The sequence below is a fragment of the Neolamprologus brichardi genome, chromosome 23 (genome assembly GCF_056152115.1).
Source record: "Neolamprologus brichardi isolate AB-2024 chromosome 23, ASM5615211v1, whole genome shotgun sequence".
NCBI classification, from domain to species: domain Eukaryota; kingdom Metazoa; phylum Chordata; class Actinopteri; order Cichliformes; family Cichlidae; genus Neolamprologus; species Neolamprologus brichardi.
The window spans coordinates 31,806,852-31,829,820 of NC_142125.1; the positions used below are offsets into that span (position 1 = coordinate 31,806,852).

Consider the following 22,969-nt stretch of genomic DNA (forward strand, 5'->3'; position numbering starts at 1 on the left):
CTGCACTGCCAATACAACTAAACACTCACACAAAAAATACTACCTGGCTGCTTAATAGATGTTATTTACTTCAGTGGTGATTTATCAGTAGTATGATTATCTAAATGTAAAGTATTATACTTAGTGTTATTTTTTCTTTTTTTTTCTTCTTTTTTTTGGGGGGGGGGGGGGGGCCTCAAAGAAAGTTCATCAAAAGTTCACACTGTTGCGTGAAAGGAGGACATGTATGCGCGCACACATTCACAGACAGACACACAAACACACACACAGGCAGGACCTTGCTCCTCCACACATTCCAAAGCAACAAACACATTGTGCCATTGCTCCATTTGTCTTTCCCTTAACCCCCACCCGCCCTGTCTAATCTCACCCTGTCGTTCTCACATTAGTTCTGTTCTCACATTTCTCATCTATCCTCCCCTCTGCCTGTGTTTTCTAGCTTTTTGCAGCTGTGGATGAAGAAATGTTGTAGCTCTGCTTGGACAAACAAGTGGACCTTTTTCCAAATATTCAACTCATTTTGGAACTTGGAGGACAAAATGCTCCGAGAACACTTCTCAGGGGGGCAGTTAGTCCAGCTGACAACGGATAAAATGCAACAAAGGCAGAATGGAAGAATGATGTGGTTGCCACAAAATATATGTGTGCACATATTTGGTTAAAATTTGCATTTGCATCAAAGGTACGGTATGTGAAAGCACACAGGATGCCACAGCTTAAAAAGTCAGCAGAAACCCACACGTTTCTAAGCAGAGATTGATAAAACTGACACGGTGTTATGGCTTCCAGTTGATTTCTTTGCACACAGGGGATATTCTTAAGTGGGAATTCTGAAATGCTAAACATTCGGTTTAGTTGAAATTAACTGTCTGTTCGCTGAAGCTAATCATCAGCCCTCCACCACCGTCATCATCATCATCATCAACCGAGGGACTGGATCCTCTCTAGAGAAGCAACTGAATAACACCGAGCGCCACAACACCAGTCACCTGGCTAGCCAGCTGACAAATAGTGAAAAATTTCAAAATAAGAGCTCATAAGAAAGGGTTTTCCAACAATAAACTGATGATAGATGATGTAACACATGTCAGTTCTTATGCAGAACAACTGAAAATGTTCACACTTGTTGCTGATGATGTGATTAAACTGATAGGAGGCAGTTCAGAATGTGCCGGCTGCAAGTGTCGCAAGGAAGTTGATATCAGCCCTTAATGTAAACAATCTGAGAGGCAAAAGACGAAGAATTCATGCAAGAGATAGCAAAAGAGGTGGACGAGAAGTAAAATAACATAGAAAAGAAGCACAACATTTTTGGCTTCTAATGAAATTATTGGATACAGTTCCATTGATTGATGTCAAGACATTCATGTTTCCCTCAGAGCGACCCGTAATAACTGATGAGATCTACTGACTTTGCAAAAAATTTCCTCTCACATTTTATACAGATGTTTTGTGCATTTCTTGAAGGAATTTCCAAACTCACCAACACAGGTACGCCCATCGTAGCCAAATTCGTAGCCCCTCTGGCAGTGACAGCGGTGACTCCCAGGCAGGTTCACACACTCAGAATTATCCCCACATGTGCCCAAACCCTCAGCACACTCATCTATGTCTGCAGAGAGGGAGACAGAGAAATTAGCTTTTCTTTACATTTACAAGTCTGTAAATCAGGAATTCCTTGTCAACACATGTAAAAGCTGTAATTAGGGCTCATTACTGGTGCTTTTACTGTATAAAAAGAAAAAGCAAGGTTTCATAGGACCCTGTGCAGTCTAGGAGTACACCCTTAACAGCTTCTAAAGGAATTAAGAGGGTAAATAACAGTCAGGTGCTTCCCTTGATTAAGCGATCATCACCAAGTTTGAGCACCTCTAGAAAAGCAGGGGTTTTGGCAGTTTGCTGTTCTGACACATCCAGGTGTGTGCTAACACAATGCCACAATCTTCCAAGAAGTAAATGGTAGTCAGTACAACTGACGAGTTACAACTCAGACTCTACAGACCTCAGTTAGCATGTTAAATATTAAAGGTTGGTGGAGGAGTGATGATTCAGGGTTAATTTGAGGGACCTGGGGACTTTGTAGCCATTAAGTCGACCAGGATCTCCTCTGCATACCAAAGTATTCTAGACAAATGTCAGGCCATCTATCTTACAGCTGAAGCTTGGACATACTTTGGCTATGCAAAAGGATAAGAATCTCAAGCGTGCCAACAAATCTACAACAGAAATGCTGAAAAAGAAAAGAATCAAGGTGTTGCATCCAACCATTCGAAGTCCAGATCTTTACCCGATTAATATGTGTGGAGGGACATTAAGAGAACTGTGCATGAACGAATGCCTGCACACTTCAATGACCTGAAGTGGCACTGCAAAGAATAATGAGCCAAAACTCAACAATTACTTCAAGTTATTGCTGCTAAACTGAGAAATGGTGGCGAGTCTTGTGCACATTTTTTTCCTCACATGACTGTAAAATGCATTGTGTAATACAACATGGAGATCATCTGAGCAGAAAGGCGCACTGAGGCCCATCCATGAGAACTTAGGATGAGCCTGGGGCTTTCTTTGCTGTCAGCAGCGAAAAAGACCTGCTGCTGGGCTAATGACAGACCACACACCAGCTTGAAGTCCTGAAGGCCCTTTTAACTTGAAAATTAACCTTGAAGAGACGAATGGAGAGGAAGGATGAAGAAAAGAAAAAAAAAGAAAAGAAAAGAAAAAAGAAAAGAGTGATTACAGACGATTCTGCTCAACCAGCCTGTACTTGACCCCTCTACACTGGCTGGACAGATGTTGATAAAACACAGAAAAACTGTCTTGGACTTCGACATTTTGTATGCGACAGAAAACGCTAGACTAAACAAAGGCAGAGGAAGCACTCTGAAATGTACATAAACCATCTCATTGCTGCACAGTATATCCACAGAAGAATTCACTCTATGTGCTTGTTCACAGAAGGACTGACACAGACACAGATAGATACCGTAACAGTTGTGCCCATCTCCTGTATAACCAGTAGCGCACTGGCACTGGAAAGCCAGGTCCTCTAACGGGATGCACTGGGCTGTGGTGTCACAGTCGTGGGTCCCGGCATAGCAAGGGTTGTACAGCTCAGGGCCTGGAGCTTCCATTTCATGAGGGAAGAAAAAGAAAGGATTGTGTTTTTAATCACAGTGGATGCAACTTAACAGTGACTGAGAGTGACAGTGAAAAATTACTCCAAGATTCCTAACAGTGCTGCTGGAGAGAGGATCCGTTTGGACACCAGGTGTCTATGATTTTTAGGGTCGAGTACAATAACTCAGTTTTGTCTGAATTTAGAAACAGGTCATCCAGATCTTTATGTCTTTTATACATGCCTACAGTCTAACTAGTTGGTATTTGTCATCTGGTTTCATGGATAGATAAGCTGGGTATCATCTGCATAGCAGAGAAAATGTATGCTATTCCTTCTAATAATACTGGCTAAGGATAGCATGTATAATGTAAATAGAATTGGCTCTTGCAAGGAATCCTGTGGAATAATTAACCTTAGTGTGTGAAGAGGACTTCCCATTTACACAGATAAGTAAGCTTAAGTACTTTTTATATGCTAACTTTCATATAACTCCCTGTAACCAGTGTCTAATATAATTTCCTTATTTAATATAATATATATACTTCTGCCATGTTGGATTTTTCATGTTCAAAGTTTCATTTGAGGTCAGCCTTAAAAATAATTCAATATTTCCTCTATTTCAGACATTATTTTGTCTTACACTGGCTCTGTATGATGACAAGGAGAGACCATATCCCTGTTCTAGTCATCTCAGTCAAATTGTTTTGGCTATGGTTACAGAAGCCCCACCCACTTGCTGGTAAAACCTTCTGTTTAGGAGTAGCAGCCAATCAGACGAAAGATGGCCTAAAGAGCCAAAAGCAGGTAAAATGGCTTGTTTCAGGTAACCTGATGGAAATCATGCAAAGCTACTCTATTAGAAAAAAAATTGCTTGTGTACTGTCAGTAATGTCCTGTTGTCCATTTGATTTCATTTTCATTATCTAGTCTTTCAAAGCACATTAAAAGTGGCACCTTCAACAAATGTTAAAAAAGAAAGAATTTAAAGAAGCAGACAATAACATTAACAGACATTATGATCTGAAAATAAACTGCATTAGACATAAAAGAGCAACATTGTTAAAGCTGGTGTGAGAAAATTCAACCAGACAACCACACAAAATCTGCTACACACCAAATATCCTGAACTCAGATCAACTGAGGTCTGGATTATTTAGTGAAACGTCAATGATTAGGGCAATGATTACAGGGCAAGTTAACCAAACACACATGTAAAATCACTCCAGACAAACTCCCACAGGACGGACTCCTCTTAGGAAGCAACTCCCTTCATCTTCATGTTCTCTACGTTCAACATATGGACAAGCTTAGACGCATATGGGGGGGGGGGGGGGGGGGGGGTAGACACATGGACAGAGGGATGAGTGAGCGGATGTGAGTTCAGGGTTTCTTCATACTGCTGCGTGGCTCAGACAGACAATTTCAAAAACAAACCTCAGACTAATTTTGAGAAAATCAGAAATATAAACAAAAGAGCAAAGAAAACCATGGGGGAAAAACAGAAGTGTTAAAGATGAATAAATATGCTTCAAATTGTCTCTGTACAGCAGGATACAGCAATGATCCTGGCACTGTTATAAGAATGCTCCAACTCTTATTTTTTTGTATTATTATAACTTAAGCAATATTATAGTGTCGTTAAAACAAGTCTGAGCATCTTTGATCGATAACTTTGGTCTCGTGTCATGTAAAAATATTATCTAATGTAAAATACCCCACACTGCTCAGGCATTCTTTAAATATTCCTTCTACCCACACAATTTAAATATTGGCCCAAATATGGAATTTAGATTCGGCTCAAACACAAACCTTCAGTTTCTGCATAGTTTCGCTTTTATTTCAAGGACATCTATAGTTAGTCGGGTCCAGTTGGCTGGGATGTAAAATATTCTCAGTTATGCACATGAACACATCTGTTATAATATCTGTTTTTAATAATCTTAGAGTGTTTCATGCTGGGCTTTTGCTTTACTGTCAGCTTCATCATATGCCATAAACAACAATACACTTGCACATAAACAAAAACAAACACACACACACACAGCTTGTTTTCATCTCCTGAGGCCAGAGAGCAATTTTGGCTCATTATCACAGAGAGAGAGAGAGAGAGAGAGAGAGAGAGAGAGAGAGAGAGACCTTGCAAAGTCTGAATGTGGCGGTAAAGAAGGGGAGATGAGAGGGTGAGATACACATGGACTGAAGAAAAGGCTGAGGGATAATTAAAGAGAGAGAGAATGGGAGAAGCACGCACGCATGCACACACACACACACACACACACACACACACATCATCATCATCATCATCATCATCATCATCATCATCATCATCAAAGTGGTGAGTGCAGTTTCCCACCTGTTGCTTTTCAAAAATCTCCTCCACACACACATAAACACGTAGACACAAACAAACTGGGTTTATGCACTGGACACTTAAAGTCCAGCAACACTGAATCATCTGAACGCACTAAAAGCTGGATTTAAGTGGTTTATCGGGCAAAAAAAAAAACAGCACAGCTAAGGAGAAAACTACCCAAATGAATCCATAGTGGTGTCAACAGTTAGCTAAAGGGAGGCTGTAAATAAAAAACTAACTGCAGGCATGGTGCTTAAAACATGGGGGCAATTAACATGCAGTTCTTTTAAAATATGCAGCTTTGGCTTTTGCACTACGGGGAATGTACAACAGGGGCCCGAGTCTCATTAACAGACTCAGACTCTTTAAAATGACGAGATGTTTGTTCAAAGCACAATCCAGATAATTAAGACGAATATGAATCATTTTAGGTCTAAAATGCAATCTAAATTGGCCATAGGTGTGAATGCGGGAGTGAATGTGAGTGCGAATGATTGTCTGTCTCTGTATGTTAGCCCTGCGACAGACTGGCGACCTGTCCAGGGTGTACCCCGCCTCTCGCCCTATGACAGCTGAGATAGGTTTCAGCGCCCCCCGCAACCCTGAAAAGGATAAACGGAAGCGAATGGATGGATGAATCATTTTAGCGGCACCGTGGCACGGTGGGGTCTTTCTGTACGGAGTTTACATGTTCTCACAGGGACGATTGTGGCTCAAGAGTTGGGTGTTCGTCTTGTAATCGGAAAGTTGCCGGTTCGAGCCCCAGTCTCGGTCGTTGTGTCCTTGGGCAAGACACTTCACCTACCGCCTACTGGTGATGGCCAGAGGGGCCGATGGCGCGATATGGCAGCCTCGCTTCTGTCAGTCTGCCACAGAGCAGCTGTGGCTACAACTGTAGCTTGCCTTCACCAGTGTATGAATGTGAGAGTGAATGAATAGTGGAATTGTAAAGCACTTTGAGGGGTCCCGAAAAGCGCTATATAAATGCAATCCATTATTATTATTATTATTATTATCACCATGTTGCGTGGGTTCTCCCCGGTTGCTCCGGCTTCCTTCCACAGTCCAAAGACATGCAGTTAGTGGGGATAGGAAAACACTAAATTGCCTATGGGTGTGAATGTGAGTGCAAATGGTTGTCTTTGTCTATCTGTTAGCCCTGAGACAGACTGGTGACCTGTCCAGGATGTACCCTGCCTCTCACCTTAAGACAGCTGGTATAGGCTCCAGATGGATGAATAATTTCAAATATTTACTTCAAAACTATTTACTCCAATACTTTAAATAACAGGTGGCTACATTAGATTCAATTAAATCATTGAAAATAGGGGGCCCTCAATAAACTATACCACAACTAGTTAATTTGCAGTTTAATAAAGCGTATGCGTGAGTAGAAAGCCAAGTGTGCTAGTGGAGTAGGCAGGTCCACCAATTTTAGCTTGACACTAATGTACGTAACAATGTAACAAATCTACTGGTTTACCTGTCAGTTCAGCGTCTTTTCTTCCACAATTCTCATGACATCACTAGTCAGCTATTCTACCTGGCAACCCCCATTCAAGACGACCCCCCCCCCCACTCCACAGCACACATGTATGCCCTCTGTGTGACAGGCTCATACTTAACCCATGTTTACAAAATCCCTTATCCCCAAAAGCTCTTCCAGCTGTGGTCTGGGTGGATCATTGTGTGTGAACATGTGCATGTGTGAGATATGTCATCATAACGTTTTTAATCAGCGTGCTGACATCTCAACGACAGATTCCTGGTCTGAATCCAAAAACAAGGTGGTGGTGTCTGTCTCAAATTCTTTTTCAGACTTATTTTTCCCGTCATCTTACAAGATCACGTATCCAACTGTCACTATCTGCTTTTCAGCAGACAAAGTGGGTAAAGACAGCACAACTGCTGCATGTTGACAGAAAAAGAACACAACACATGTTCTGTCCTGTGTTTATATATCTATGAACATTTTTTCTTCCATTGTTTTAAGGAGAGCAGATGAAGGTAATGGACATAAAAATTAAAAACAATGCGGGAAAAATGGTTGAAAAACTTTTCATCTAATGTAACATAATTCATCTAAAAGGATCTTTTCTTTGGCTTAGCAAGCCACAAAGACCTCTGTGATTCTCAAAGTGCTTGATTTACCATTCACTTGGGTGCAGTAAAGCTTGAACAACGATAAAACTGTAAATAGGAAAGATTACATCAAATATGCCTGTCAGCCACACACACTCCCCAAACACATTCAAATCCAACCCATACCTTGGATAGCACTGGACCTGACTGCCTACAGTTACTATTCTGTGAACAACGCAGCGAAAAATAAAATGTAAGTTGTAGGACGCAGTTGAATTCCGAATGATCCTTTATTCTTTTGATACCTAAAGACCTTCGATCAATTCAATTTCATCACTTATTTGAAATCATGTCAAAGTTCTAGCAGAAGTGCCCAGATGTTCTTTTCCAAGGTCATTACCTCCAGCTGTTCTTTCCCAGGCCATCAAAGAAACATAGTAAATGGTAAACTGGTTCTTATATAGCACTTTTCTACTCTTCTGAGCACTCAAAGCACTTTACACAACGTGTGCATTCACCCAAGCACATTTTCTTAATTTACACACAGATTCATACTACAATGGATGCATTGGAGAGCAATTTGGTATCTTGCCCAAGGATATTTGGCATGCAGACGAGGGGAAGCCAGGAATCGAACCACCAACCTTCCGATCAGTAGATGACCTGCTCTACCGCCTGAGCTACTTGATTCAATTCATCCATCCATTCGCTTCCGCTTATCCTTCTCAGGGTTGCAGGGGGCACTGGAGCCTATCTCAGCTGTCATAGGACGAGAGGGTACACCCTGGACAGGTCGCCAGTCTGTCGCAGTGCTAACACACAGAGACAGACAACCATTTGCACTCACATTCACTCCCGCATTCACACCTATGGACAATTTGGATTAATCAGTTAACCTATCCCCACAAACTGCATGTCTTTGGACGGTGGGACTAAGCCGGAGTACCCAGAGGGAACCCACGCAAACACGGGGAGAACATTCAATTCATTTCAGTTCAATTCAATTCAATTTATATAGAACCAAATCACAAAAACAGTTGCCTCAAGAGGCTTTGTATTCTAAGGTAAAGACCCTAAAATACTACAGAGAAAACCCCAACAATCAGATAACCCCACTCTCTTTTAACAGAAAGCAGATGTCTTTGATTTGTCTTCCTCCCCTCACCCCCAACCGGTGGTAGCAAAGTCTGCCCCTCCCTAAATTTCTGGTTCTGCCAGAGGTTTCTTCCCATTAAAAGGAAGTTTTTCTTCCCACTTTCTCCAAAGCCTTAGCTAATAGGGGGTTATCTTATTGTTGTCTAAATTTTTAGGGTCTTTATCTTACAATATAAAGCCCCTTAAGGCAACTGTTGTTGTGATTTGACATTACGAATAAAATCAAATTAAAATGAATTGAAGAAAACTCCAGCACAGCCAGGCTCATGGAGGTACAGCCATCTGTTGTGACTGGTTGGGGAGGGGTAAGAAAGGAAGACTGAACCAAAGAGACAATGTGGAAGTCAGCCAGAGATTAACAATAACTAATGATGAAATACGATGCTGTGTCCCAAAAGGTTGATTCTGTTCATCTGGACGTAGCGTTTTCTGGGAGAAACGTTTCGTCACCCATCCAAGTGACTTCTTCAGTCTCAGCTGACTGCAGGTTTCCCCAATCTTATAAACAGTACATTTGCATAATGACTGAAACCAGCCCACTGAAGGAACAATGGGCTGTGAGGTCAGTTCCTTGATCATTAGATTAAGGTGAAGAAGAAGAAGAAATGCTCAGTGCACCATGGGAAACCCCCAGCAGCCTAAGTCTATTGGGACGTACCAAGGGAGGGTTCAGTGTCACCTGTCATCCAATCCTTACTATAAGCTTCATCAAAAGGGAAAGTTTTAATCTTAAATCTAGAATAAAGGCTGTCTATCTCCCAATTCCAAAGTGGAAGCTGGTTCCACAGAAGAGAGGTACTTTTAAATACCCTCCTTCCCATCCTGGAGAGGCCATCCACAGTTTCTCAGCTGAGAACCAGAGACTCAGACTCTGAGCTGCTAATTGTCAGCCACCACACACAAGTGGATCCTGTGTGAAAGTGAGTTTACTAAAACTCACATCCTCTGCCTCTTCATGGCTCCTAAAAATTCTGTCCATAAAAGTTGTAAACAGGGTTAGTTGCACCAATAATACTTTAATAATTATAACAATTACTGAGTAGTATTCCAAGCACATTACTTTTTTATTCCTAGGTTGCAGACGATAAGGCAGAACACAAACTTGGGGGCAAATGCCACAGAACCAAACCAATCTGGTTTGGTGGTTTTGGCTTGTGCTCTGGAAACAGAAGGTGCTTTTAAAAACAGAGTCCAACAGTAAGGCAAATCTTTTTTTTCAACACTGAGATTTTTTTTCCACTCATGCTAAGTTCTCATTAAATTCTGTTGGCCTGCTCCTTGACCAGCTCTTTAGGTTAACTGTGTTAACACATGTCTGGATTCATCTGCAGCTGAATTTGTTAAAATCCTTAAAGACAGCTGTGACAGCTGTGACGTAAACTGTGGTTCAAATTATCCTTAAAAGGGTCTGGTGTGTCTGCCCCATGGTAGACACTGAAGTGAAAATGGAGACATTATGACAACATTTTCTATGGTTTCAATCTGTAAATCCACAGCATGTGTTCTTAAACCTGTGCTCTATCCAACTCTGTGCCATTGGTTTGGCTGAGGTTTCTGTGGCAACCCTGCAAAAATTAATAGCTGAATGGTTAAAGGCTCTGAAAGAGAAGTCATGTTTCCAACACTGTAGGCATTGACTGAAGCTGAAAGACTGAAGTTACAAAATATGTGCTACAAACATTCTCGGGACTAGTCTGGCTTGTGTTGTTGGTCCATCCAAGTTATAACATACAAAGAACTGAAGTGAAAGCAAGTGTTAAAAATGATGGGACATGTCCACTGCAGTCACTATCTGTGGTTTTCATATTGTATTCTTTATTATTATCTTTGATGGAGTTTTGTGTGCTTCTCTCTTTCCTCTGCCGAACTCTGTTGCGACTCCCTTTGCTGTTACGGCCCACTTGTCAACCAGTTAGCATTCGACAACAGACAGCTTGATCTGCATCCAGCAACGTGCAGTTGGGTTTTTGGAAGACTGCACAGGAAGATGTTTGCGGTGGGTGAAAACCCCTCACCAGAAACTGTCCATATGGAATGCCATACGCAAACAGACACAACTGGTAGATCATAAAATATACATGAGAGGGATGGTCTGAAATCCATTTAGCCATTAGAACCATAAGATTTGTTGATTTAAACTTTAAATTAGATTAGATTAGATTAGATAAAACTTTATTAATCCCTCGGGTGGGTTCCTCTGGGAAATTTGTTTTCCAAAAAGCACAGCACCGACAGAAGTTACAGAGTTAAGAATATTATATATATATATATATATATATATACACATATATAAATACAAAGACATATATAGATAAAATATACGAAGGGGATAAATAGAATAAATAGGAATAAAAATAAAAATAAAAATACAAGTGAATTGCACATATCAAATATGGAGTCTATTGCACCGCTGATTATTAACAAAAAGTATTGCACAAAAGGTATTGCACAGTGAAGTGAAGAGGCACTACAGCTTAGTTGTTCCCCCCTCCTTTGTCCTCCTGTTTCCCCTCCCTCTCCCCTCCAGAGAGGAGTTAAACAGTTTGATGGCGTGTGGGACAAAAAATTGTTTCAGTTTGGAGAACAGCCTGTTTTTTTGGTCATCATGTATGACTGTATCATGTATCAGAGTATCTAATAGATGTTTTTATGACAGCTTGTTGAGAAACAGTTTGAGTAACTTGTGTGAACGTGGCATATTGCATGGAGGGCTTTGAGTACTCTGGGAGAGTAAAAAAGCGCTATATAACAATCAGTCCATTTACCATTTAAAGAAAAATGTCAGCTCAAAAAATTGTCACAGTCATCGACACCTCCAGTCATTAAGTGAACTGCAGTGTCAGTTATCTTTTCATGAGTTTAGGTTCATAAAATGTGTGCAACCTTGTAAACACTGTCCATTGTACCATGCGTTATTTATCTTATATTACAAGTAGGGGAATGGCATGTGTACTAAATACCTATATCTATATACCAAGTATCATGAAAATGATAACTTTTTCACTTTTGGCACAAAAAATGCCAGCTGGCCTGCTAACCACACCCATGCTGGCAATTACAGCGTGAAGCAAATGTAGTTGATTTACCGAATACTTTTATAATTTTATAACAAGGGGAAACTACTCAAGACAGTATTTTCTTATGTGAGCTTGCAATCTGTCTCTGTCGGCAGGGAAAGACAAATATTATCCCGAAACCAAACAGTCCCTTCATGAATCAAACGCCCTATTGATGTGGGCCATAGCAATCACTTGGCGAGCACATTTCTGTCTAGACAGACTTCAGTAGACAAATTCTTCCTGCTAATGTTAGCTAAAATTTAATGTTATTCTTATTATTATTTATTGCTGGCCAATAAATACTTAAATAAATACAGCACTTCAGGTTTTTAAACTGCTGTTGTGTTGTGTTGTTGTTTGCTGTTCATGTGTCTAAATTTGTTGACTTGATTTTATAAGAACTTTGCATTACGTGTGGTCAGAGGCTTGACAAGTCGCAAATGTTCACTTTACTTCAGGTCAAAGCACAACTTGCTATGGTCGATTTAAGAAAACACTACCATGTTAAAACTTACACATTATAGAACTAAATATGTAGTATATACAGTAACTGGACCACCTGTGAATTGCTATTAAAGTGTGATCTCTGTAAACATAGTTTGTCTCACCTCTAACTGGGCTGATTTTGTTGGTGATGGCGTATCTCAGGATCCACTCCTCCTTCACGAACATGACAAACACCCTCTCCATAAGGATCTGCAAAGTCTCCGGGGTGGCAGCTTGGTTGTTGTGTGGGCAGTCACGGTAGGTGATATTCTGTTTCAGCTGGAAAGAGAAGGACTCGGACCCTCGGTCTGCTGTAACCACTGAATACTCTCTAATAGAGGTGGAGGTTGCAACTGTAGAAAGAGAGATGGAGTCACTTTAAGCAACAAAAAGGGCAATCGAATGATGTATACTGTTCAATCCTTGACTTTACCTGAGGGGTAGTACTGGTAAGTCTCTTTGAAGGGCTCCATGGTAACTTCAGCACCAGGAGGAAGGAAGGGCACACTGCCGCTGATTACAGTACCCACGGTTAGGTGGTTGTGGTCATCGAGGCCACGGGCCGTCTGAATAATTAACAAGCGCTGGTTGCCAGGGTAAAATACAACCTCTGCGTGACGACTGAACTCAGCACCTTGTAACACAAATAATCATCAATCTTTTATTTACTGGTTTATATATAACAAACATGCAGAAGCTACATTTCAAAAAAAGTGCAGTTTCTACAATGGTTACACACTAACACAACCACACAGCTGTTTCCCATTAGTGAGGGGAGGGGGAAGACTGATATCACATCACATCCCTGGAGACACTACATCTGGCTGGGAGACCAGAAACACACACATGCAAAGAAACATACACATGATGTCCTTGCTATTAAGGAGTTCCCTCATGTCTCTCCAGAATGTCAAGAGTCAGGACGTACAAGGCAAAAAACTGTGCAAACATGTTTACCTGTCAGTTTGAATCCCGCTTGGCTATTCTGCAGCTCCAAAGCAAACAGCCATCCAAATAGCTCTCCAATGGGTGCAACTGGCATCAGTGCCCAGCCCACTGGTTCTGGTACCTGACCAAGAGAGATAAAGTTTGCTAAGTTGACTAAGTTTACGTAAATGATGCAAGACATTAAGATGTTAATTTTTTCAGAGGCTTTTTAACCAACATATTTCAATTTCCTTTCCTTAAAAATGATTAAATCCAAGGTGGATTTGAAAAAATTGTGGTTGAAAAAAATACTGAAACACCAAAAACTCAAATTCCCCCAATGGACACTTAAGGCTGAGTGTGAAATCATCCTATATACTTTGGTACACAGAGGAGTTTATAGTTGACTTAATGTCATGACATTAAACATTGATGGGCTCAGACTCTACAGGCCTCAGCATGCCCACGCTGCATGCTGTAGAGTCTGAGATGTAGTTCTTGGTCTGACATTGGAATGAATTCACTGGGATTTCCATTATGTTAACACACCTCAATGCTCCAGACCAGCAAACTGACAAAACTTTTATAGAGGTGCTCAAACCTGCTGATGTCAATTAATCAAAAACATTTGATTAGCCAAGTATTAGGGTTACCCTCTTAATTCCTGTGGAAGCAGTAAGGGTATGCTTAGTTTGTCTTATGTCAACGTGCAGTCCTCTGAAAACTTTCTTTTTCATGACTGTACGTTAAACCTTGCTCCTGATCTCCTGATCTGATAAGTTAGCCCCACTCTGAATGCTTACCAGATTGGTTCCTTAAATTTGTTATGGAAAAAGTACTGGCTGTCTTAATCTTAATTACAACATAGAAGAAGCTTGTACACGATTAATGGGGCTGTTTTTCAGGTTGTACCTCGCTGATGGCAGTATACGCCCTCCCGTCTCCCACCACAATGTAGGCATGGAGATCAATGTTGTTCAGCGATACTGGAGTCGACCCCACATACACAGTGCCGCTCACCTTACCGCTAACACGCTGGGGGGCACCTAGATGAGCAGCACAGAACGCACACAACAAAGCAGCTTTAATATGTAAAGACAACCAATGGGCACAGCACTTAGAAAAAATGGCCAAGATCTAACCATCAGGCAGACACTGGCGTCCATTTCCATAGAAGCCTGGTTGGCAGTGACAGCAGAAGCCTGTGGCATAGTCAGTGCAAAATGCATTCTGGGAGCACTGCTGCAGGAATCTAAATGAGAAGGAGAAAGTTGTAGTTTTAAGTACGATCGGTGCTTTTTTGATATGTATTCATGGCATCAGACAAGGCATGAGAATGGACAAGTGTCAGATCAAGCAGACACTAACTTAAAATATTATTTCTGCAGGAAAGAGCTTTTCTTTTTTAAGAAAGATCTTCAGATTCTGAGAAAGCAACTTTTACTCTTTACACTGTTTTGAACAAATCTCAGTGTTGTTAAGACACCTAATATAGTCGTCTTTGATGTCTTTTCAATGTCTTACCAACAATGTCTGATTGGCTGTGTAGGTAAGCAAATTAAATTGCATGTCTACTCTTTACATACCTGGCACATGTTTCCTTATTCTCTGTAGTATATTGAATCACTATGAGAGAAAAAAAAACTAAGATTAGAGGAAACATGATACATAGATAATACACGACATTTAAACTCATTAGCCTAATGTTTCCACTCTAATGCTTCAGTTATACCCACTACATTGGTTAGTTTGCGCTCCACTGGTGACATCATCACTCAGCCATATTCATTTAAGCTCTCTGTTATGGCGCAGGTACTTGCAGTATTCTCCTGAACAGTAAATGTTGCTACTCAGACAAAAACCTTCATATTGCTGATGGTTCAGGGGGAGAAGAGTTTTTCCGACTGAGTCTTTATCTTTAAAGTCTAAATTTATGAAAAAGAATTTATAATGATCAACATTATATATTATTTTTATGACTTTTACCTGAAAATGAGCGATGGGAAGATGATTCACTTGAACAATTTATATTTTGTCTCCAATCTACACATTGTACAAAAACTTCAATTCAAATGTATTTGTATAGCACCAGATCACACCAACAGTCAGCTCAAGGCGCGTTATACTGCAAAGTAAAGACCCTACAATAACACAAAGAAATCAGATGACCCCCTATGACCAAGAACTTAGTGACAGTGGGAAGGAAAAACTCTTTTAACAGGAAGAGACATGCAGACATATATGCATACACTCCAAGATGCTATAGGAAAAGAAAACCAGCTGCTGCAGTCCTGCTTCAAACATCCACATATGCACATCTTTCCTCTTTAATGAGAACCTTCATTGACATAATACATCGTGTAGTCTTGTAACCCTCACCACTCACTGGCTAAACACAACCCTAAACTAAGCCAAATATTAACCTAAACCTCAATACCAAGTAATAAACAGTCCTTGGATGTGGCCAAGATGAGACCCAATGTCTTCACAGCATATACATGTTCTGACTACGACTCTAAACAGACTCTAAACTAAAAGACTGTTTATTTGTTGAAAGTGTCTCTGACTTGAATGCTGCTCAAATTTCTTTTTTGAATCGACAAAAAAATAAATAAATAACTGAGTCAGCAAGAAAACTGCTGACTTAAGATATTTTGCATGAAACCTTAAATGCCTATTCTTATTAGAACTGCTCAAGTCTGACCACAACCTCACATGCTTAAGTAACTTCACTTAACAAAAAACATCACATGGAGCTTGCATAACTCCTGAGCGACTGCATTGTTCTCTTTGACTTTCTCATTTTCTTTCTCTCTTTTTGGGGGGGCAGGATGTCGGAATTTTCTAGGGAGACAAAGATGTAACAATTCCACTCCAAGTTTCATAAACATCAAATTCATAAAAATGCCGAAAAATATAAATGTGCTTTCTAAAAACTTCAAAACACATAAATATAGCACTTGACATTTGACATTTTTAAAACCCGCTTGAAAACACACTTGTATTCTTTAGCTTTTTATTGTGACTAGTCTTTCATTGTTTTTTTTACTATGAATGTTTACTATTTCCATTATGTACAGCACTTTGGTTCAACCCGTGTTGTTTTTAAATGTGCTTATGAAAAAATTTGCTTTGATTTGATTTGATAAATATAGCCAAATACTCTATGTACGTATACTAGTACATGAAGTCTGATATTCTTTAAGTCTACAAGATATGGTCTAAAATGGCCTTAGCAGCACGATGCTCCATATCCCATCCTGCCTGTTTCCACTTTTACTATAGCTCTATAACAAAATAGTGAGCTTAAAGACATATCTTGTTTTCCTAAAAACATGCATAAAACTGTCAGATGGAACATTAAACACTTGGCCACAGATCTCGAAGGCTTCTCAGAAAAAACTGTTTCTTTTTCCCAAACTGACCTAATAAGATGAACTCACTTACACAGACAGTTTGCTTGACCTTATATAAGAGGTTTACTGAGAACACATTCTTATTTATGGCAAAATCCTGTGGGAGCAGTTTGAAGGGGAGGGAGCGTGAGCACACACACCTGGTAGCTACACAGCACAACGGCAGTATTGTATTAGGTACCGCTTGGCAGCTGGCCAAGACAGCGAGGTAGCGTTTTCCATGAAACTAATTTCAAAGAGTAGAGAAAGTGCAACCCAGGTTATTTTGTTATAGCTACAATGTACAGATGTCCCCAAATACATCACATGCAGGCAGTGACAAAGTTACTGATATGAAAAGAGGACAGCTATGAGAATTCACTCTCTGTATATGTGTATGGGTTTGACTGTGCCTGTTCAAAATGTGGCTGTGTGAAATAGGCACATTGTTGGCTGTGACTTTCTTGAGAATGGCTCCTCAAAACATAGTCTCGTGTGACTCACTTCATTGTCACAGGAATCCAAAGACAAATAAATAAATAAAATTGCATGAAAAAAAACAAACATAGTGTGTACTTGCCCAGTTATCACTATGACAACTTGACTGTGAAAAAGATTGAACTTTTGACCAGCTGTCCTTTTTCTTCTGACGTCCTTTAAATGGCCTATTTTGGCCTAAGCTTGGAAGTAACTTGGAAAACTGTTGGAAAGTGTATCTAGACGATTCAGATAGGTACCACATATTGATACTCTGTGCACTTCTTTAGGATGAAGTTTGCTGATAAGTTTTAAAAAAAGAAAAATACTCATTGTTTTTTTTCTTACCTCCTGTGTCAAAATTAACCTGTTCTTCATCCACACTGACCACATGTGCTCCAGGGGAAAGAGGCAGAGCATTTCTATGTGGGGTGTGCACATTCACCACTTCCAGAGGCAGCTGCAGAGGAAGACACAGGAGAAATATGTTCTGGCATTGGAAGCAATGTAGCCTGTAGCTGTAATTCTCTACAAATATCATAATCCAGAAAGTTATGATCTGCGCTATGTTCTCATTATTTTGTTGACAACACCATTCCACTATGACCATGATATTTTCTTAAACTGTCCTTTGAATTTAAATTCCTTTTAACACCTGACAACCCTGCGGTTTCAATTCCCTTTTTTCATATCTAACTAAGGCAGTTGTGATGGCAAAAGGTGTGCATAATACCAAGTTGTGCATGATAAATGGTTAGTGGGTTATACTACAGTTCTTTGCACATTTGAACCACTTGCCCTGTTTTTCAGTGTTACCTGTGGTTGCTGTTCCTGGGGCTGCTGAGCACCTCCCTCTGCGACTGTCTGTGGAGGATTAGGGGAAGCGTACTGCCTCTCTGGTGGCTCGAAACCATACACAGGTTCAAAGGTCAATGGTATATTGTCGCTCCCATGATGGTTTTGCGGTAGAAGGAAACTTGATCGGTCACCATCAGCAGGTGCAGGTTGGAATTTAGGGTTCCTCCCTGTTAAAGGATAATCATCTTCTCTTTCTTGGGTATTAGGGTCGAACGTATTCTCCACATATTCTTCAAACTCATCATAGTCTGGGGTGGTGGTGCCCTGGAAGGAAAAACAATGGAAAAGTCAGAGGAGTAAAGAGCAGCATGGGTGTCTGAGGTTGTGGTGGCAGCTAATAAAACTGATTGGACTGGGGATTATCTAAAAAAAACATCAGAAACAGTGTGTAAGATAAAGAGCAGTGAAAACCAGCATAACAGGAGGGTTGTGTCTGACTGTCTTATCTGTTGGGAAGCCCAAGGTGGTAGAAATGTCCTACACTGGTGCCAACTCCACCCAACACCCAAAGAAGGGTCACACCAACAGATTGTACTGTTAAACAAGTCTAAGCCCTCGATCAGATGGTGGCAAAACTTCCCCTATGCAATAGGAGCAGGCGGTGGTTAACTGAGGGCAGATGGAAGAACTGCAGGCCCAGGCCGAGCGGCACAACCTGGTGCTGGAAAACCTTGTGGTCTGGTCTGGGGCCGCAACTCAACTGCCTCTACTTACCATGGTTCTTTGATCATGCCACACAAGACAGTGGAGACGTATGACCGCAGCTGGTCTTGGATATGTTTGAGGATACAGTGTTGGAGGCTGGTAAGCAGCTGGTGGAGGAAAAGGCTGTGTGGCTGCTTCCCCTATTGTCTGGGGAAGGGCAGGCAGCAGCGCTCAGCCTACCAGCGGTTTTTCAGGGGAACTTTAAAGATGTCTGGAAGACTGTGCTGGACTGCTTGGGCTACTCCCATAAAGACCACTGCTGCCAATTCCACAACTCCAGACTGGGAGTGGGAGATCAGCTATTGGCCACACCCAGCTGGCTGTAACTAGGGATGTTGTAGTGGGAAATGTATATCCTGTTGCTGGTGGTGCTGCTAATATGATAAAACCACAATAAAATCATGACCCAATTCTTCTGGATGAGTCCTACTTGGAATGCCAGTCAGGTCATTTCACTGGAGTGCACAAGGATATCCTTTTGTTTTTAGTCTTGGTGAATTATGCAACACAATATCATGAAGAGGTGGCTTTGTGAAGCATTTCAATTTCTGCTGAGAGTGTGGTGCATGAGCTGTTTCTGGTCATATTCTGAATCCCAAAAGAAATATTTACTGACCAGGGCAATTTTTTCAAATCTCACACATGGGCTGGTGGAGTGTGTGAATAAAGCATTAAATTCCATGATGTTTAAGGAGAAGTTCATTCACAAGGATGAATGAACTTGGGACTGGTGGTTAGACCCACTGTTGTTTCCACTGTAGGAGGTGCCCCAGGCCTCCACTGAATTTTTCTTTTCCTTTGAAATGCTGTTTGGCAGAAAACCACGTGTGGTGTTGGACCTACTTACAGAAAACTGTGAGAAAAGTCCAAGCAAAAATAAAAGAAGAGAGGATGTCAGAGGATGACAACAGAGAGGCTAGACTCAAGTAGTTTACACCAGGAGGTAAACTACTTGTGTTTCTCCCATCCTCCAGCTGAAAAGTACTGGCCTAGTAGTAAGGGTCTTTTGTGGTCACACATGATGGGTGGGTGATGTCAATTATGAGTTAGCACATTCTGCCAGGGGTAGAGCCACAAAAATATACTGCCTGAAAGTGCAGAGGCAGGCAGATCCTGTTTCTCTGGTGAGCTTGATGAAAGACAAAGATGGGTTGGGGCCCATTCCTTCGTGACGACCATCTCACACAAGCCCAGAGAGCAGATGCCGTTAGGTGGTTCTTGGAGCTGAATGGGTTCATCATGAACTTTGCAGAGCTAACTAGTCCCCTGACCAACCTCACCCGAAAGTGTGAGTCAGACCTGGTCCATTGACAGAGCAGTGCCAAGGAAGCTTTAAATTCCATTTGACTAGGTAAAATAAACTCTCTGGGGGTAACCATGCTCCATACTCCTAACTTCTCCCTGAGGGCAGGTGGCCGTTTTGTGTTTGCAGGTGAGGGGATTCGACTGAGGTATACATTGGTTGTAAGCTGTCAGAGCGCAAGACTAAATACAGCACAGCAGATAAAGAATGTCTGGCCATTCTGTAGGCAGTTGAAGCCCTCCACTGTTATCTCCTGATATGCTGATTCACCCTATGTTCGGGCAATGTTTTGCAGAATGATGGCTCCATTGCACGAAGGATGCCAACACCCAGATCATCCAACGATATCTAGCTTGACAGCCTTTCAAATTCAAGATGATCCAAAGGCTTGAGGTATAGATGGTTGTGGCTGATTTCCTCTTCTGTGGGCGAAGGAAGTTTAGGCCGGATGGCTCCTCATCCCAGGTTGGGCGATCGGGGTATTTGGTGGCGGGGTGTGGTTTTGGCTCAGCTCCGGAGGGCTGGAGCAGAGGGTTCTTTGGGGTGGCTGGCACAGCTGTCAGCAATTGTCTCATTATGTCTCTTCTATTTATGCAGTAGCTCGCTGGGACCAAGGTGTGTATAGCAATCACTTGGACTAGCAGCCAGAAGAGCTACTAGAGCTGATAAAATTGAGTGGACATGTCACTGTTAAAAAAGGGTTAGAGATAACACTGAATGAATAAAGAAAGCAGCATAGCAAGAACGTTGTGTCTGACTGTGTGTGTTGGGAAACCCATGATGGCAGAGATGCGCTACAGCAGGTGTGTCAAACTCATTTTACATGGTGGGCTACATGCAACCCACTTTGATCTTAAGCGGTCCGGACGACTGAAACTCCCCATTCTGTAAAGAAGTTACATATTTAACAGTTTTTCTACATGTGCCAATAACAGAAACGGCTCTTTGGACTTAAATTGTAAGAAATAAAATTAAAGTAAAAGTTCTGGTAGCCCATTGCTCAGACTTCCAGTTTTGTGTTATTTGTTTTTTTAATTGTTTTTTAATTGTTTTGTTTTTAACTGTAGTCATTAAAAATGAAATATCTATAGTAGAAATTGAAAAAGAAACTTTTCTCTTTTTCACAAAGTTACAGAGGTTTTACTAAAGACATGGCTAAGCATTTTGCAATTTAGCATAATCTGGAATGATTTATGAAAATTGAAATTTCTGATGTACTCAATAGCAGAAATTAGGCTTTCTTGTAATAATATAAATATAAATAGTGGCCGACAACACTGTACACAGCAGTAGACTGGTGCATAATAAGCAAGCAAATAAGGCAGAAGATATAGATTTTTGATGCACTACAGGTATATTTCAAGAAGATATATTGTTATCGTCCAAAAGCTAAATCAAGCAAATAACAAAATTACCATATGGGGGTCATATCCTACAGTTGGTGGAGTAGAAACAGGACCTTTAATGGATGCAGGTACAATGTTGTCAAAGGAATAACGGTTTCCAGTGTGGAAAAGCCAAAGGCCTGGAATTCCACTGTTACCAAACCTAGAGCAGAAGAAATCAGACATTCACAGAAGGATGTAAATAATTATGTGCACCACAAAAAACCATTTTCTGTTGTTATAAATGTCCTAAGCTTCTCCTGCAACAGCATTTGAAGGTTCAACAAAGCACATAAAGCAAGGCACATAACAATGAATGTGAACATCTTTTTTTGAGTCACTAATTTTAGCTTTACATTTACAACCTGTAATTATTAGCTATCTGCCCCTTATTGTGCTATACATGAACTGTCATTAGCAAGCTCTTACTACATACACATTTATTTACCAGTATTTGTTTTAGCAATTACTGTGTGTACGCATCTTGTTACTAAAAAGTTGCATTGTTTGCATTGTTTAGTAAGCATGTTAGGTAGTTAGCAATAAGCGAATGATTTTATTCTGTGGAGTTTGGATATATTTCGATTCTGATCATGGAACAAGTCATTATTTGCGTACATCTAATTCTAAGGTTAAACTGTTGGCTGCAAAGAAATTTATGGTTTAACCTTTTTTACTTACTGGTAGAGGTTTTTAACACTCTGCTCATTACTGGTGACACTGTAGTAAGGGCTTTCACTTTGGTAAATTATACAATTTGGAATTTCTCCTCTGCTGAAGCCAACTCTTGCTGGAAGCTCTATCTCAACATTATACGACTCCTAGAAAAATTAAAAACAAAACAAACAACCGAAAAACAGAACAACATAATAACCATGTTCTCAAATAAAATAAAATAAAAGAATTTGTCAAATATTTAGCAACAAATACTAACAATAACAAAAATTAGGAACTATATAGAATAATTCAATAGTCATTAAGGAACAAAATCTTACAATAATATGTAAAATCTGAGCAACCAAAACGTGCACACAGATACATCTTGAAGGGCTAACATAACCCTGGTCAGGTGCTAAAGCAGCAGTGGCTATGTGAAGTGATAAAAATAGTGATATAAATACAATGGTTCATTTTGCTCGTGTACATTTTGCCCTACAGCTGTAACAGTGATGACTTAACTCTTGTTTGCTTACCTTAGGCAGTGTGCCAAAGAAGTTCAGACCGCCTTCAGGGTAGAGGAAGAGGACATATGAGTCTGTCTCATCATAACCAATAACAGCCTGGAACGTATTGACCTGTGGAGGCAAAAGCGGATTACAACATGGGCAGCAAGCAAAAATAACCCTAACCTGCTCAGCCAGGGTTCCAAGCGATCTGAGCAGGTACTAAAATAATAATAATAATGGATTGCATTTATATAGCGCTTTTCAAGGCACCCAAAGCGCTTTACAATTCCACTATTCATTCACTCTCACATTCACACACTGGTGGAGGCAAGCTACGGTTGTAGCCACAGCTGCCCTGGGGCAGACTGACAGAAGCGAGGCTGCCATATTGCGCCATCGGCCCCTCTGGCCAACGCCAGTAGGCGGTAGGTGAAGTGTCTTGCCCAAAGACACAACGACCAGGACAGAGAGCCCAGGGATCGAACCGGCGACCTTCCAGT

The 22,969-nt window shown here is 40.8% G+C and overlaps 1 protein-coding gene across 1 annotated transcript in view; it reads right to left on the minus strand.

Annotated features, from left to right (window-relative positions):
* nid2a (nidogen 2a (osteonidogen)) overlaps positions 1 to 22,969 on the minus strand; it is a 54,004-nt gene that overhangs the window by 17,682 nt on the left and 13,353 nt on the right. Inside the window, exons 4-16 of the mRNA XM_087835599.1 lie at positions 22,497 to 22,598; positions 21,985 to 22,124; positions 21,334 to 21,466; positions 17,869 to 18,174; positions 17,401 to 17,512; positions 14,767 to 14,806; positions 14,323 to 14,432; positions 14,093 to 14,226; positions 13,211 to 13,322; positions 12,687 to 12,887; positions 12,376 to 12,606; positions 2,984 to 3,124; positions 1,484 to 1,612 (exon numbers count right to left, since the gene is read on the minus strand). Coding sequence (XP_087691725.1) covers positions 1,484 to 1,612; positions 2,984 to 3,124; positions 12,376 to 12,606; positions 12,687 to 12,887; positions 13,211 to 13,322; positions 14,093 to 14,226; positions 14,323 to 14,432; positions 14,767 to 14,806; positions 17,401 to 17,512; positions 17,869 to 18,174; positions 21,334 to 21,466; positions 21,985 to 22,124; positions 22,497 to 22,598 — 1,891 coding nt within the window. The remainder of the gene's footprint in view (positions 1 to 1,483; positions 1,613 to 2,983; positions 3,125 to 12,375; positions 12,607 to 12,686; positions 12,888 to 13,210; positions 13,323 to 14,092; positions 14,227 to 14,322; positions 14,433 to 14,766; positions 14,807 to 17,400; positions 17,513 to 17,868; positions 18,175 to 21,333; positions 21,467 to 21,984; positions 22,125 to 22,496; positions 22,599 to 22,969) is intronic.